The sequence below is a fragment of the Pinus tabuliformis genome, chromosome J, assembly GCF_031772625.1.
Source record: "Pinus tabuliformis cultivar Carrire ecotype Pingquan chromosome J, CPIR1, whole genome shotgun sequence".
NCBI lineage: Eukaryota > Viridiplantae > Streptophyta > Pinopsida > Pinales > Pinaceae > Pinus > Pinus tabuliformis.
Genome location: NC_142295.1, coordinates 913,944,479 through 913,963,383, shown reverse-complemented (window position 1 = coordinate 913,963,383; position 18,905 = coordinate 913,944,479). Strand labels below are relative to the sequence as shown.

Below are 18,905 nucleotides of genomic sequence, written 5' to 3'. Positions count from 1 at the left end.
TTTATTTGCAGCAGCATGAATGGTGTCTAGTGCCATTAGAAAGTGGTTCTTTGCTTTCAGTTCATTTCAAGTTATTTATTTCTTTCAAGCTTTTTCTTTGCAAGTTTAGAAGGTAGTTAGAAATCACCTGTAACACACACTCACTCATCTAGAAATCACCTTACACACACACTCACTCATCTGTTTATAAAAACTCCATTCCATCTTAGGAAGATAAATTGACCACAAACAACACCCCCAAACGACAAAAAGATCTAAGAGGTTGCTTAAGTACATATAGTACACCTTCACTTCATCAGCTTACGAGCCCCGGGTTGACAATTAATGACATCAATTTAGAAACACTAAATTGACTAAACAGCTTGGGACTAGGGAATGGCCTCAATGTAAAGGTTTTAACACACCAATGTGGGTCTCCTCAACTAATTCATGGTTCAAGGATGAAATCCGATGCCTTAATAACTATGCACTACCTTTAGGAAATGATGTGTAGTAGCAACCTAAGGTCTTGGACCTTATACACTATTTTTATGTCTCGTTAGCCATGGCAAGGCCCCATGCCATGACATGTGCATTGTGGTAGTAATCTTTGGCCCAAAAGTGGGATATGAGTTTCATTTTAAGGTTTGGCATGCCAAACATGTGTCTTGATCTATACCATGACATTGCTCGAGGAAGTAAAATAAGGGCTTAGGATCTAATGATGTGTATATGGCTTGCAGACATGCACATATTTTAAGGTACCTGACCCCTACTTTCTCATTCGAGGAATGGGGTAATAGAAACAATTGTATATATATATATATATATATATATAATACACATTAGACCTTGAGTCTGCAAGGCAGAGTTCTCCCTTTAGACTTCTATACCATGACATTGCTCGAGGAAGTAAAATAAGGGCTTAGGATCTAATGATGTGTATATGGCTTGCGGTCATGCACATATTGTAACGTACCCGACCCCTACTTTATCATTCGAGGAATGGGGTAATAGAAACAATTGTATATATATATATATATATAACCCATCAGACCTTGAGTCTGCAAGGCAGAGTTCTCCCTCCGGACTTGTATACCGTGACATTGCTAGAGGAAGTAAAGTAAGGGCTTAGGATCTAATGATGTGTATATGGCCTGCAGACATGCACATATTGTAATGTACCCGACCCCTACTTTCTCATTCGAGGAATGGGATAATAGAAACAAATGTATATATATATATATATATATAACCCATCAGACCTTGGGTCTGCAAGGCAGAGTTCTCCCTCCGGAATCCCTTATACCTGATTCTGGAATCCCTTATCCCTTATACCTTTCAGCCTACACACCACAATTCCAGGACCCTCACGACACTTCAACTCTCAACTTGAGACTCCTCCCAGAATTTGATTGTCTGACTAACGTTTCAACTTCGGGACCCTTAGAACATCTCGCGCTCTCGACGCTCTCGATTGAGGCCCCCTTTGGAACTCGACCTTCCAATATTGTTTTTCGCAATAGCTACAGGTCTTGGACCTTATACACTATTTTTATGTCTTGTTAGCCATGAAAAGGCCCCATGCCATGACATGTGCATTGTGGTAGTAATATTTGGCCCAAAAGTGGGATATGAGTTTGATTTTAAGCTTTGGCATGTCAAACATGTGTCTTCTATACCATGACATTGCTCGAGGAAGTAAAATAAGGGCTTAGGATCTAATGATGTGTATATGGCTTGTGGACATGCACATAGTGTAACGTTCTCGACCCCTACTTTCTCATTCGAGGAATGGGGTAATATAAACACACACACACACACACACACACACACATATTTTGCTCCATGAACCCATCATACCTTGAGTCTACAAGGTAGAGTTATCCCTCTGGAATCCCTTATATATTTCGACATGCGCACCACAAATCTGGGACCCTCACAACACTTCAACTCTCAACTTGAGACTCCCCCCTAGAATCTGACTATCTGACTGACGTTTCGACTTTGGGACCCTCAAAACATCTCACGCTCTCGATTAAGGCCCCTTGGAACTCGACCTTCCAATAATGTTTTCCGCAATAGCTACAGGTTTTTGACACTCCGGGATGCCACGTGACCCTCCAAGCACCATCCATCGATGTTCTTGTGGGACCCCCAACCATAACATATGTATCCAACTACTTCCAAGTTGAAAACCCAAGTGAAAAAGAACTTCTCCGTCAACCAGTGCACCATCAACTAACGATCCCTTGTGCTTGGGATTCCCTGAGACATTCAACCCTTCATATTTATGAGGTTCTAACTTCTAGGGTCTGACCATTGCCTGAGTGACGTCATGCCAACGTCTTCCACACCACGTGTCATCTTGCGAGAGGTCCATGTGTCACCCGCATGTGGATCCTTTGGGTACCCCAAAACTCCTAAACTACCACTAATACAAAATGGCTAATTAATTACTAAAATAAAGAATAAAATTTGCATATAAATGACCATTTTTCAGTCAGTGACCAGTAGTAGCTAATATACAGTATCTTATAACGCGACCAACTTTTAGTCGTTTTTAGATTAGTCATTAATTGGTTGTCTCAATTTTATCATCTAGTAGTATATTTAGTCATTAATTTCGTCATTAATTTCCACAATTAATGACTAAATATACAACCAAATATATTACTACATGATCACCCGAAAAAACCAATAAATGACCGAAGAAATATGACCAAAATATTAGTCGTGTTATAAGATATTTTAAATTAGCTACTAACAATCATATATATGCAAAATTTAGTCATCTTTTGAAACCAATTAATTACCAAAGAAATATGACTAAATTTTGGTCGTGTTATAAGATACTGTAAATTAGCTATTAATAGTCATATATATCCAAAATTAAGTGGCCATTTGTAATCACAAATTTATCATTTGTAGTAGTCATTTTTTTTCTTGGTAATTTGATTTCATTATATAAACGATTAATTTAGTTGTATATTTATTTTATTTGTGTTCATCATTAATCAAAATAAACTACTAATTTAGTAGTTTTAGATTGATTTTTAAGTGTTCATTATTAATTAACATAAATTAATTAGTATGATTTTGTGACTAAATTAAAAAAAATGTCATACAATGTGCATGTTCATCTAATATGAAAATGCAAAGTTACATATGTTAATTAGAATACTAAACAATATCAAGTGCAACTATAAATTATTTCAACCACATAAATTAAATTATATGAAATTTCAAGTATTACAATATGAGTTTCCAACTTAATATTGGTTGGACTACAATTTACATATGAAATATTGTTTCATCGCTTCAAAACGTTATCATTGTGTTTCTAAGGCATTGCAGGCGAATTCACCAAATCTGAAGACTTGACCATTAGTCTCTATGTCCGTGTCTTATGCAGGATATCATTAGACCAGTTCTCTTCTCTCTCTCTCTCTTTTCATTTGTCACTTTAGGGTTTTGTTCTCCTCTTTCTTCAATTCTTGCTTCTTACCATCAATACTGAGTTCCTTTTCTGAAAACAAAAGAAGATACAATATAAAGTGTAAGACATGAAAGACTATGAACACTAGAATATAAACTAAAATAGACTATTATAAAACATATATCTCAACATTATCAATGTCAAAGCCATTTCCCCCCATAAAAGCAAGAAACTTGAACACGTTTTGTTCAGTTGGGTAATAGTGGCCACTATGTGGCCAGATGACATGTACAAACAAAGCAAATAAAACATCATCATAGAAAAGAACACCCTAGTAACTTAGTATTTAACCTTCAAGGAAAGCTTAGGCACAATCATGCCAACTAAGTTACATCCTAAAATGCTCACTCTGTAGATAACTTGTGAAAACAAATAATCTGAGGTGTGATGTATAATCCTTATCGTTTTATTTGCAACAACATTTCATTATTTAATGCATGAACTTGGTCAAGTATGTAAACAACATGTGCTCAAATAACAACGTGAAAGTAAACTTTTCTAATAGCCATGAAAATATTTTTACACAAAATAGCTAAAATGATTTCAATCAATATCGTGTAATACTAATTTCATCTTAGTTAAAAGACAAAACAAAATCGAAAGAAATGTACAAAATACAATCAAACAATAAAGAGAGGATATCATGGAATGGACATTGCAATTATAAAAAAAATATTTACTTGTCCACTGATGTCTTGTCTGGCATTCCTAAAACATTTGTTTGCCTAAAATAACCATGAGGTGAAAGAATCACAACATTAAAAAAATGTAGGAATCCCTACTAGAAACATTTCCAAAGTTGATGGCTCAAGTGTTTGAAGGATCTACAAAAGAAAATGAATCATATCCAAGACATGCTCTGCATTGTCTCCCCATCCTTTTTCCATTCACATTTCCTGTTTCCTACCCACACCAGAGTCAAGTAACAATCAAATGAAGGCATTAAAATTTGTTTTTATCTTTTATATCTATAAACTTTGAATCTGATTTGTTTTAGGAACATATTAATTCATATTTAAAGCCTTCCTGTCATGAGAAGGTATCAATCAAGTGGGACATTAGAAAAATCAACCTCAATGAGGTCCTCAAACAATTTCTACAATATCAATATTTTTCTTGTTTTGATATCTTCGGTAGAAAAGAGAACATATCTGCAAAAGGAAAATCCATATATTACTTATGTTCAAACTTTGTATATGGTTTATTTGTAGGCAACCTTTTAAAATGTTCCTCTGCCTTTACCAAAGCGGACTGTAGCTTGGCTAAACTTTGTATCCTTTCATTCAACTTCAGTTTTTGCAAGATAAATGTCACACATTATTATTTTCCATTTCTCAACATGCTACCTATAATAAATTAACAATGCTTCTAACCAAAACAAACAAACAATGCTTCTAATAAAACTTCACACCTCATAAATTACTCTGCCACATGCTTAGGTTAAAGGTGAGATTCTTTGAATCATCTTTAGGTCATATTTAATGGGATATTCATATGTTTACCATGATTTCAATTTATATTTTTGTAGAAAATATTGGAGATTTGTCCAGCATGCTAATTGCATGTATTCACACCTCATAAATTACTCTGCCACATGCTTAGGTTAAAGGTGAGATTCTTTGAATCATCTTTAGGTCATATTTAATGGGATATTCATATGTTTACCATGATTTCAATTTATATTTTTGTAGAAAATATTGGAGATTTGTCCAGCATGCTAATTGCATGGTACAGATATAAATATTTGCATAAAATAATATTCAAAGATTTTATATTTTTGTAAAAAAAATTGGAGATTTGTCAATCAGGCTAACTGCATGGTACAAAAATTGTTTCCGCAAATGTATCCATCAATACAGTGGATCTTACTGATAAATATTTGCAAAATATTTGTCAAGCAGGAAACAAGTGCGACTTTGGAGTCCTAGTTGTGTGAATGTTTGACATATTTTTTGCAAATTCAGTTACAGACTTTGGAGGATTCATTCTGATGATCAATTTCTCATATTCATCATCAATATCCAAAGAAATCATACAATGCATTTTTTGTTGAGCTTAATAATCGAAATGCAAGCTTATACTTTGCGACAAAAATGAATGCAATAAGAAACTCTCAACACACATACATAACCTCTGTAGCAAACATATGCAAGTAATTGCAAGTGGGCATGAATTCAAAGACCCAGTAAAAGCCCAAATGAGGGAGACAACATACATAATTTAAAATCATAGTCGATACCTTTGTTTTGGTGTTGTGGGTCTCCTAATTTGATTCCTATAAATTCACCCACCTCCTTTCTTTCCCATATTTTGCATTATCACCACACCCACTTTATAAAGCGAAATACTATTTCAAACATTACCTATCCACCAAAAAAAACATCCTCAAAAGTACACCTTTCATTCACATTGCAATTTCAGGTACTTTCCAGCTAATAAAGAACCCAAAAATCTTACCTCCAACTCAAAACCCTAACCCTAATTCAATACAAGCACCAAATTCTATGATGGGATTTGACTATGATTATCCACCCTTTCATACTCTACAGATGTTGTGGAATCCCATCTCCCTTGCAACTTGAAGGAACATGTGGCCTTCCTACCATGGCTAATCCAAACTAACTAGGGTTGAGTGCATATTCAATGGTGTGCAAAATTCCCTACATGCCAAGAGATGGGATCTATCTATTATATGCCTCAATCATTTGAATAATTTGTCCATTTTAATCTGGTTTTTATGCAATAAAAATACCTAAAAGACGTATGTACCCACCTACTGTTATTTGACATGGAAATGTACTGCAGTCTTCTATCTCTCTTTCAAGAATGAAGACAAGTTTATGATACTTTGCAACAGAAGGTTACTTTCATATTCGAAGGCAACTGAGCATGCAATAACATACCTAAACATGGTAAGGATAATTCATTTCCTAGATGTTTACTGTATAGAAACTTGTTATAAACATTTCATAGATTTACAGTCAGATTCAAATACACAAAGTGTGCTTAAGTAGAATAAATAAAGTTTTTTTTCTTTAATTATGTGTGAACATTGTATATGAAAAAATTCCTTTCCACTTTTTAGTAACTAATTAGCCCTTGTTGATGTTGACAAAACATATGTTGGAAACTTTACAGTTGAGGTGGTTGTTGGAGGTGCCATTGGGTAAGTATACTGAAACAATGAAGGTTTTGCATCAGATATAAATTCAAAATTTGGTGTCTTCAAGTCATAATTAAGCCCAATAAAAGTTCATGCAAAACACAGGCTCAAAAAGTAGATAAGCATATACAAATACCAAAACTGTGTGAAGACTGCCATTCCAATAACAACGAGCATTCTATCATTCTTAGACCTGGAAAGTACTTTAATACTTACATTCCTACCACCTACATCTAAAATACCAGAAACCAAAATTGCACCCATCTTACTCAATGTGAATATTTTTCTCCAGTTGATGCTTGAAGCAATGTCAAGAAAACATTTCATTTTGGTGAAAATTGAAATGAATGAATATACCAATATTTTGAAAACAATTTGGTAAGCGATGGAAATATGTGCAGACCTTGCAAATAGTTGGTGTTTCATCTTTTTTCAATCCCCACAACTGCTTCGTGCATTGTTTATTGGTTTTGAAATATATAAAATGTTTTTGCATTAACAAAAAGATATCCCAAACTAGAGTAGGAATTTGGAGATATGCTTTGTTGATAATACGTGACAAAAATCTTTATTTGATATTTCTTCATCACCACACACATGCAAAATATTTTGCAACTTTTTGGTTTAATTCCTAGCTACTGCCTAGTTATGGTTGGTTTAATGGGTTTCTCCACAATTTTTTCCTAGGCATTTCCAAAATAATGCACACAGATGCATATCATCTCTGTAGAAACCTACACCATGATTAAAACATATAAAAGCATCCATCGCAAATGTCAAGAAATGATTATTTTTTAGCACAAAAAGTTGCTACATCATCATTTCAACAATTCCAAATAGAAAACTTGGAGAGGACTACTCTTTTTTAATCGAAAAATATCAGGTATATCTATCAAAACTTTTAATGAATTTCAGCCAATAAAGGGATGAAAACCAGAAAGTCATTGATAAGTTCGGTCAACTAGATCCTCAGATCTGATGGCTATCCACTCTTACTCAATGAGGGCCCTCTTATTCTTCATAAGGGCCTAAGAACAGTGAGGCAAAGGAAAAAAAACAGCTATACAGTTGTTGTTTAAAATCATTTAAAATTATGAGTTTTTAACAATGTCTTCATGATTCATAGAATCCTCAAACCCTTCTCCTCTCCTGATTTCTAGGGGATTTTATAAAGTAACTATCATGTTTATCTTCACAATCACTTTTTATGTGTTGTAAATGCTTGACATATCAATAGGTACACCAAAGCTTCCAATAATATTGTTATTGAGAAAATGTTTCTTTATTCAAAAATTGAACCATCCATCAAAGGTAGTTTACTTTTTTGTTCAAATAAAAATACTTATTTACATTTTGGAATTTAAACTATGTACGATACAGAGAAATGGGTATGCACTTCCAAAATAGAAATGCACCGAAAGCGTGACCGCCCAAAAATTGGAAACAAGGAAACATTATATATATATATATATATATTAGTCATTTGAATTTGGCTTGGGTGGTTGGGAAAAATCGTTTTGATCCTACCCACCTAGGTTCAAGTCTCATGATGTGAAATGTTTAAGCTCTATAATAGAATAACCATGTGGCATTCTGTAGTGAGTATCCCTAATGCCCAAAAAAATTGTGCACTATATTGGAACTTGGAAAGAAATCATTGTGAATAAATGAGTGAGAACATTTAAATAATGTAAATGAAAATAAATGTTCCACCATCACTTATATTAGGATCCTCATCATTAGTACCACCCTTGGCCTCTACCTCAATCCTTGAGGGACCTCAATCAACACCACCTAATTTTGATGAAACTACATAATTCAAGCTTTAAAATATGGTAGAAAAATCTTTGCATGCCTAATCAATGATTTTGGTTTTGAGAAGGGTACTTTTTTGCTAAGGCCATGACAGAGGAGTCCAACAATCAATATCACCAACATCGAGGTACATAAAGGGCCTAACGCTCTTGATTTATTGTGAATCTCATACCCTCATACATGATAAAATCTAATAAACATGCTGCAATCCTACCAATCCTGAAAACTATTAACTCTACTGAACTTTGAATGGAATATGAAATTCTACTTTCTCCATATGAAGTCCGATGAGGTTGGAACCACCCTCGCACATCCTAAAATAATTAATGGTAATGTTGAAAAGTTAATTGCCAACATTTTTGGTGCAAACTAAGGGTGAAACTCTCTTTTAAAGAAAAAATACGAGTCTTAGAGGCTTCTACAAGTCTCATTAATTCATAACTAACCTCTAATTACACATTCAAATAAAATAAAATAAAAAATGTTGGTCCAATAATCAAATTATGGTCAAATTTGACATTTTTTTTGGAAATGCAATATAAAGACATTGTAGCTGGCTTGAAATGGTTTCAATACGTACAAAAGGCATTTCCCACATGTTAAGTGTGTTTCAATCACATTTTAGTATTTCAATATGGAAACACAACTAGCACAATGGAGGGGCAGGTTCGTTTCCTGCAACATAAAATTTAAATAAACTGAAACAATCTTAACTAATCTAAAACTCAAAATTTAATAGTATCACTTATCTAATTAAGGTAGCCTATATTTATATATTTTGCAAATCTTACTATATATTTTGAAATAACATCTATTTTCTCAAATTTTTTATATTGAGAAGACTTACACGTTATTCATTTCCAAAACTTCTAGTTCAAAAGTGATGTGTACTTATACCAAAACTACAAATAAGAAACCCATAATTTTTAGCTGCCAAAACTTCCCTCAACATTTCTTTTCTAAGAAAAAATATCATAGCGAACCCATGGGCACCTCCCTACATTTCACGGATGATGCCAAGCGCCAACCCGTCAGCACTAATCGTGGTTATTGATGAAACTACCAATAAGAAACCTAGAATTTTCAGCTGCCAAAACTTCCCTCGACATTTCTTTTCTAAGAAAAATCTCATAGCAAACCTGTGGGCACCTCCCCACATTTCATGAATGATGCCAAGCACAAACCTGTCAGCACTAATTGTGGTCATTGATGAAGTATAAACGTTAACTGGAGCACGCAATAGAGGCAGCAAGCCCAAGAGATCGACCCTGAGACCTCCCACATGAATCTTAAAGAATTCAACCACTCGAGTTCCCCACTAGGTAGTTCCCTTCCTTCACTTGTAAACAAACCTAATTCATTTCATCCCACTGAAATATTCACAATTAAACTTTTGGAATTCAATACCCATCTTCTCATATGCATGTCAATTGAGGTTGTGCATTCCTAACAAAGATAACATGTGCCATTGACTAGTAAAAAATATTGACTACATACTCTAGAAAGTGTGTCAACTTGGAACAAAAGTTGCACATTATTCTACCAAAACCATAGAGGAATTACAAAGGAAATTAACAATTCTACTGTCACAAAAAACAAGTAATAGGATTAAGTAGTCAAATAAATGAAACTGGGCATCAAAAGAATGACAGAGAAAAACACTACAAACACACTATTTATGAACATTGAAAACCCAGTGTTTGCATTTACAGTCTCTGGATTGACCAATAAATATGATGAGTAACCCTGAGGCTCATTTTATAGGCTAGTATGATGTGTAACCATGTCTGTCTGTCCTCAAAGTTGAAATTTTTCTCATGTCGGTCAAGATAAAAATTTTAAAAATCTAAAAAAAAAACTATACAAAACATTTAAATAATGTTTGATCATAAAAAAAATTCAAGTGAAGAAATTGGATCCCTCTTGGCTCATGGGACCCTTTTTCATATATGTATTAAACGTATAACTCAGTGGGAATATATTATGTGATCTTTAGTGAGACTTTTTGGAAGTTTCCATTCTAATTTCTCTAAAATCCAACACGAATTTATTGAAATCACAAGCTTGATGGGTAACCCCTGCACAATCGAAGTGCCCTAGAGGTTTTCCAGGGTGTTGAATCCATATATACAATAAAAAAACCAATTTAAATAACACAAGTTTTCACCTCAAATTTTTCTGTCGGATTTCGACACCAAAGAGTCCAAAAAATGGGACTAAAGACAACTCCTATATTATGATGATCTACATAGTTTGGATCCATGCAATCCATATGTCGAGCAAACAATGGCGAGGAATTGACAATTCAACGGTCTTGATTCAATTACGAACCCCCGCCGACTGATGTCAAAAGGCATCCACCACTGATTTTCTCGCACCCAGTATGATCTAGCATTGGTCATGTGTTCCCTATAACCTCCCCTCTTGACATGAAGGTTTACGAAAGGTTAAGCCCTCATCACTGAGGTTCCACCAGTCAACACTTCACATCATAGCCTTAATGCATATAAATTCGCCTTGGAGCTTGGCACTAGCTTCGAAATTTCTCCCTCCTAGTCGCATGATTCGTCATGTGACCTAGAGTGAAAAATGAGAGGGGTTAACCTCTTATATGAACACGACATTGTTTAGACAAGCACACTTAAATTAATCTCCTCCTACAATACAAACCTAGCAAGTAATCTTCTTGGTCGAGCCTACAATTTCATCTAAATCTATATAGAGCATCATGGATGTGAGTTCATAGTTGAATGGCATGAATATGAGGCTCTTATGACAAGCCTGTCATGGCTTACTGGGTTGCAGGATTTCTCTAAGCCTTATTTACATCTTAATAACCAGATATGCCTCTACAACATTTGGGAGCTCACCAACAAATCCTATAGGTTGCAGGATTTCTCTAAGCCTTATTTACATCTTAATAACCAGATATGCCTCTACAACATTTGGGAGCTCACCAACAAATCCTATAAGGCAATGCATGAATACAAATCTATGTCCAATTTCTCAAACATCGACCTCATTAAACTATAAGGCATTTTAAATTGCATGAATACAAATCTATGTCCAATTTCTCAAACATCGACCTCATTAAACTAGGTAAATACCAACAACCACACTGGGAATTTGAACCCATAGGTTGCATGCACTCTCGTAGCTTGTCTATGTGGCATTGTAATGAGCACAATTAACTTGCTTGCATGAGTTAGTTTCTCTCATTAGTATCTTTAACCTTACAATAGTCTCATTCAACCTAATATATGTGTTTAAAAAGATTTAATGTACATTTGAAATATTGTACACTTATAAGGGCTTGCAGGTAATCCATCAATATTTGGTAGCAGTGAAGAGTTGCTTCCAGAATTTCTGAAGGTCCAAACAACCATAGCTCACTTAGTATCATTAATAATGTTTGACCTCGTATAATTACTTGGGAGAATTTACTGTAGCAACGACACCAATATATATAAAAGATGTAAAACAATAATTCATTAAAGATAAGAATAATAACAAATGCATGACCTTCATATAATACACTAAAGTTGCTGTACGCAATCAGAGTCTCTGCCCCACTGAATATTCAGAACATTTTGTTGTCATACTAGTCAATATGTACTATCAACTAGTGATTGTCCAAGCAAAATACCCTCTGGCAAACATCATAGAACTCAACTATCTCACCCAAAACCGATAATACAGAGAGAAATACAAAGGAGAACAAGAATGTCATTCATAGCCAATCAAAAGTTGTTCCAATTCAAATGGACCTCTATCTATTCCAAATCAATTTTTCGAACAATTGAATCCATGGCATATTGAAAGAACGATTATCAGAATCAAGGCTAGCACAATTCTAGGGACAATCAATTTCACATTCATGTTCTGAAACCACATCTTCCTGCGCAACTCGGTTCCCTTCTTTTCAAAGTCTTGAGCCTGAGAACGAAGGTTTTCTGTTTTATCAACCATAAGTTCAATCTTCTCACCATGATCGAGAACCTTTTCAATGTTGTCCATCATGACACATTTCACTTCAGAAACCTGGGCCTTGACTTTTGTAAGTTTGCTAATCTCTTCAGGGTAGTTAACGCAATATTGCATGTGCTCTTTCAATTTTGACCCAAAATCCCTGTTCAAGCTGTGAGCAACAGCTGTGTCATCTCTTCCACCACCATATCTCCTCTTAAAATCCTCCTTAACATGCTCTAGAAATTCCATTTGTACTTGCCTTCCAACGGATTCATCTGCAACAACACAATATGCGAAGCCATCTTCAACAAGGCAGTTGAAGGTATGATTATCGCAGTTGTATGTGAACTTGTTGCTGCTGGCGGCAAGCTTTTGCAGGCACTGAGCGACAATACTTGTAAAATTGCCTTTGAGTCCCGTGTACTCCGCAAGCACCACAGTGCCCCTCGCGAAAAAACTGTATATCAGAGATCGCTGCCCCATAATACCTTCGGATCTAAAGGCCCTTCGCTGATATTAACTGTAGATAACATTATTAAAACCCAAACCTTGACAAAATTAAGAGAACTTCAGGGATTTTGTGGAGAAAAATGATGAAACCACACCTGATTTAGTAAAGGAGGAAAAGGCCTTCGAGAAGGGAAGAAATCGCACGTAAACCTGTTATAAGAAAGGAGGCGTGGGTATGTGCAATTTGATACATTCCGTGGCCCTAGAAATGCGTTTAACCATCCTACAGAAGGAGGAAACTTCCCTACTTGTACCCAAAACAATAGATTGCCTAAACAAGGTCTCCCACATATAGATATATATTGCAGAGATATGAAGACCTGCTTGCCCTGCCCGATGACAGCTTCATTCAAACAAATCTTCAGGTATATATATAACTAATTCCTCCATCGAGGGAGTGGATAGGTATATTAGAATACGTCTCTTAATGACTGAGATGTAGCTCTGTAGCATGTACAGCTGGAAGAATTACGTCTTAGTCATGTGTCTCATACATTCAACAAAGTAAATCCAGCAAATGATATATATATATATATAACTAATTCCTATATCCAGGGAGTGGATAGGTATATTAGAATAAGTCTCTTAATGACTGAGATGTAGTTCTCTGGCATGTACAGTTGGAAGAATTACGTCTTAGTCATGTGTATCATACATTCAACAAAGTAAATCCAGCAAATAAGGTTTCCTAAAAAAATTGCGGGATGAGAAGCACAACCATGGAGGATCTCAATAGAGGAGAAGGCCCATGTTGTGAAGCACCAAGAAAATATTGTTCTCTTTACTTTCATGGCTAAGCATGCAAATCATAGACAATCATCATCTTGGTATATTGATTCTGGTGCAAATTTCCAGTTCACCAATAGACACGAATGGTTTGTTAATCTCTAGAAATTCCATTGGTACTTGCCTTGCAACGGATTCATCTGCAACAACACAATATGCGAAGCCATCTTCAACAAGGCAGTTGAAGGTATGATTATCGCAGTTGTATGTGAACTTGTTGCTGCTGGCGGCAAGCTTTTGCAGGCACTGAGCGGCAGTACTTGTAAAATTGCCTTTGAGTCCCGTGTACTCCGCAAGCACCACGGTGCCCCTCGCGAAAAAACTGTATATCAGAGATTGCTGCCCCATAATACCTTCGAATCTAAAGGCCCTTCGGTGATATTAACCGTAGATAACATTATTAAAACCCGAACCTTGACAAAATTAAGAGAACTTCAGGGATTTTATGGAGAAAAATGATGAAACCACACCTGATTTAGTAAAGGAGGAGGAGGCCTTCGAGAAGGGAAGAAATCGCGCCGTAAACCTGTTATAAGAAAGGAGGCGTGGGTATGTGCAATTTGATGCATTCCGTGGCCCTAGAAATGCGTTTAAGCATCCTACAGAAGGAGGAAACTTCCCTACTTATACCCGAAACAATAGATTGCCTAAACAAGGTCTCCCGCATATAGATATATATTGCAGAGATATGAAGACCTGCTTGCCCTGCCCGATGACAGCGTAATTCAAACAAATCTTCAGGTATATATATATAACTAATTCCTACATCCAGGGAGTGGCCAGGTATATTAGAATACGTCTCTTAACGACTCAGATGTAGCTCTGTAGCATGTACAGCTGGAAGAATTACGTCTTAGTCATGTGTCTCATATATTCAACAAAGTAAATCCAGCAAATGAGAAATATATATAACTAATTCCTACATCCAGGGAGTGGTTAGGTATATTAGAATAAGTCTCTTAATGACTGAGATGTAGCTCTCTGGCATGTACAGCTAGAAGAATTATGTCTTAGTCATGTGTATCATACATTCAGCAAAGTAAATCCAGCAAATAAGGTTTTTCACAAGGTATACTTATTAAACAAAGGTCGGAATTGTAATCTGTAGAACTCTTGCTATCACACAAAAACTCATTATGTAATTATACAATGCCTAATGGGGTGTTGGTAGACCAACTTCACACACCCATTGCCATTGCCATTGCTGGACAAACGCCAATTTCATAAATTACACAAGGTTGTCTTCAAAATTAATCCATACACACTTCATGCTCAACTTAATTGTTTGCTCCGTTTTAAAAAGTCTAATTTAATTATTCCGCCCTCATCCGAGATAGACCTTGGTTTGGTTCATGTCCCAGCAGTGGAATTTATTCGTCAAACGTTTTCACAGTAAACACAAAAGTGAGGCAATCATTTGTTATTTGTTTGTAGTAAATTGTTGGATATATTCATGATTTGTTTGTAGTAAACTGTTGGATATATTCATGATTTGTTTGTATTCATGTAGTAAACTCTTGGATATTCATGATTTGCTTGTAGTAAACTGGTGGATATTCCTGATGCGTTTGCCGTATCAAGGGGACAGTGTTTGTGCTTCTTTTCCTTTTGAGGAGAAAATAGAAATTTGAATATAAATTGTATATTTACTGTATGAAAGAGAAATTCTAATATACATTGCAATGCGCCTGAGCATTCAGGAAAACCTCTTTGTCAATATCAAAACCCGACAAAAAAAGGGGTTATAAACCCCAATTACTGCAGACATAAAAAATAATTAATTGTCATATCGAAGCTTCCAGGGGGCATGGAGGCCGTCGAGTCTGCGGTCAAGGATGGAATGAATTTCATGACCTTATAACTCTGCCCTTCACGCGCAACTTCTTTAGTACCAGATCTTTTGCGAGTATTAATGATTTTGGAGAGCCGTTGAGTGCTGCTTTTTGCTAAGTGGGGGATTGAGTGACAACCAGAACTGTAAGAATGTGGCACTGCTCGTATCTTTGCAACCATGAATTGAAAAGATCTGATCCATAAGCTAATTGACAATTTCAAGAAACTTTTGGTACGACGATTTGCGGTTTGATTATGTGAAAATCCAATTCCTATCAGTTCCCTAAAATTTTTTTGTTGGCTGACATCCAATATAAGATCGGAGTAGTCTACTATCAGAAGTTTTTAGTTTCTTGGTGGGAATTCGGTAATGATTTTTTTTTGAGATGGTAAATTTTCACTGTTTGAAATTTGTTATATTTTTCAATGTATAAATCTATCAGAAATTACAAAACACAGAATTACCATTACAAAAATTCTTTCCCCAAATGTACGGTTCATTCAAATCATCATCGACGATCTGGCGGGTGCCCGAAATGAGCCTCTGAAACTGCGGAGGGATTTTCATTGGATCGAAGAGCCTGTCCTTCCGATCATCATCGACGATCTGGCGGGTGCCCGAAACGAACCTTTGAAACTGCAAAGGGATTTTCATCAGATCGAAGAGCCTGTCCTTTAGATCATACTCGGCTATCTGGCAGCTGCCCGAAAAGAACCTCTGACACTGCAGAGGGGTTTTCATCAAATCGAAGAGCCTGTCCTTCAGATCATCATCGACGATCTAGCGGGTGCCCGAAACAAGCCTCTGAAACTGAGGAAGGATTTTCATCAGATCGAAGAGCTTGTCCTTCAGATTTGAGACCGCGAGGTGGGGTGCAGACACCTGCAGGCATTTTGTTCTTCCATCCAAACCCTTGACGAAGATTTGATACATGGCGATAAATGGTCTCAAGTTCGAACCCTGCAACGCCGATATTTTTTTTCTACTGATGGGGAAGCAAACACAATGCAGAGACATCTTCTCAGAAATTATATTTCTTTCCCGAAAGAAGACTCCTCGTCTACCGATATCCGTATATCCATGTAAATATATTAGGTTGGTTGGGTCCGCTGTACATGAAATTATATTTGGAAGCGATTTGGAGTAGATGGGACATTGGTTTTATAAGCCTATGAAAAAATAATTTGATATGTCTATGATAGGAGAACTATCCTTTTCCCTGACGCTACAAATTACTCAATCTAAAAATGGCATCTTCATCTCTCAATCCAAGTATTTAAGAGAAACACTAAAGAAATTTGGGATGGAATCATGTGTGACAACATCTCTAAAAATCTTGTCATGCATTCTAGGACCAAGCATATTCCAATTCAGCTTCATTTTGTAAGAGAATAGGTTGTTGCTAATGTTCTTCGACTTGAATGCATGGCCACTACCAAGAAACTTGCAGATATATTCACAGAGCCACTGGCATGAGAACCATTTGAATATATTAGGAAACTAATAAGATTTGTTTCTCCTACAACCAAGTAACTCAATTTCAATGAGTATTGGCAGCCACTTAGCTTGTTGAATAAATTAAAGAGTAAACTGCAAAGTTGAGGGGGAGTCTCTTTTATTGGGTGCATTGTTTTCCATTGATGTCAAAGGGGGAGAAGAAGTTTCTAAGGAGAATGATTATTGATGACAAGGGGGAGTGTAGAGATGGAGAGAACCCTGCTTGGATTTAAGGGGAGCTACTATAATGGAACTGTTGCCATCAATTCCAAAGGGGGATATTGTTGGACAGTTGACATTGTTATGATGATAGGTGGTATCAAGTGTGTTGGCATTGATATTAACTAGGCTAGCATCAATGTAAAATGGGTAAGCATGATAGATGCATGGTGTGTTTGGATCAAGGGGAGTATTTTGGTTGTTGTAGTATTTTGTAGGGAACCATCATAGTAACATGAAAATTGAAAAAGCTATAATACTATAACTATGATTGTTGGATGGTCCAATATTTGAGAGAATTTTTGCCTCTGAATGCTAGCTCAGATGCATCTGGAACTGACATAGTTGGATAAATCTCTAGAAGAGCTTTCCAACGATACGCTGAAGTCTAAAAAAGGCCTTATAGATTAGGAGCTATGGTTGATAAACTATGCAGATAAAAAAGTCTACAAGCAAGGTTCCATGACTCAAAGTTTCGCCTCACCCTTGTATTTTGTGCAAAATTTCTTTGATTCTAGACATAGGAATATTTTGCAGTAAGGTTAGGACTTAGGCCATTCAGGCCTAGTCGGAGGTTGGGCCATGTAGCGAAATTTCAAAGTGGTGATACTCCCTGATCCCCAACCTATATGGTACCAACTACCTAGTTGGGCCCTTGGACTAGTCAAAGGTCAGCTTAGCCAAGAGTTTTCGGTAAGAATTCAAAGGACCAACCCATGACCCCCAACTTGTGCATAACCAACTATAGGTGGCATATGACGACAACTTAGGGTGACGTGGCGACACAAGAAGAGGACATGTGGCATGTGTTTTCAACATTTTAAAGTGTCCAAGTGGGCCAAATTTGGGGGACACATGGCACCATGTAGGCATGGATGACATTAGTTTGACAAATGCATGACATACGCAGGATGATGTGGCAAATTATTGGAAGTTAGCTCTAGGAAATAAATTTGGTAAAGTTTTCACGTGTATTTGGTTTTCGACAGAAAATGACTTGGAGTCGAGCCTCCATGCTAGTTGGGCCTCCATGCAAGTTGGGACAAGTACATGCATATAGTAGTAAAGTTGGCCATCCTCCAACTTCCTGAGAAACATCGTTAGGCAAGCCCAGGAGTCAGGTTTACAATGTTTATTCATGTGTCATGTGACCAAAGAATCTTAGGGCTATACAATGAAAGGCACTTAAGCACTAAGGACTAAGCACCATTGGTGCCGACACATTTCTCATAATTGGGTCAAAAACCGATTTTGAAATATGAGCCATATTTGGAAGTTATGCCTTATCCAAAGGTGCACTAGAGTTATGAACTATGTTAAATCCTATGCCTGGAGTTAATGGCGATTACAAAAAACTGAGATGCAAGGAAACGAGGACCATGAAAACTTAGAGAATTAATGGTGAAATGTCTATATTAAAGAGATCCATCCTCGATCACATCATTAATACATCAATTCATTTAATGAGAAAGAAGAGCCATGCTGAGTATTAAAGATCTATGATAGCGTGCTAACAAAACTAGAGTGGAGACCATACTAGTGTTAGTTGGTTGAGTAAATTGAGCCCATACTTATGTTCTTAATTGAAGATCAATGTGCCATATTGCATGGTGGGTGAACTAATTAATGAGCTG

General features: G+C 36.2%; 1 protein-coding gene and 1 pseudogene across 1 annotated transcript; both read right to left on the bottom strand.

Moving 5' to 3' along the window:
- Positions 1-3,322: 3,322 nt before the first annotated feature.
- On the bottom strand, positions 3,323-16,848 carry LOC149229715 (uncharacterized). The gene is made up of 2 exons (XM_089375897.1): positions 16,020-16,848; positions 3,323-3,508 (listed from the first exon to the last, which is right to left on the bottom strand). The coding sequence occupies exons 1-2, from the start codon at positions 16,294-16,296 to the stop codon at positions 3,441-3,443; spliced, it is 345 nt and encodes a 114-aa protein (XP_089232023.1). The 5' UTR covers positions 16,297-16,848; the 3' UTR covers positions 3,323-3,440.
- Positions 12,199-12,951, bottom strand: LOC149229716 (vesicle-associated membrane protein 721 pseudogene; annotated as a pseudogene).
- Positions 16,849-18,905: the final 2,057 nt, after the last annotated feature.

Bases quoted from the DNA above. Each gene is read 5' to 3' on its own strand.
- LOC149229715 (XM_089375897.1), bottom strand. From the start codon at position 16,296: ATGAAAACCCCTCTGCAGTGTCAGAGGTTCTTTTCGGGCAGCTGCCAG. The intron at 3,509-16,019 runs GTAATTCTGTGT...TTTTGTTTTCAG, and splicing joins GGGAAAGAATTTTTGTAATG to AAAAGGAACTCAGTATTGAT.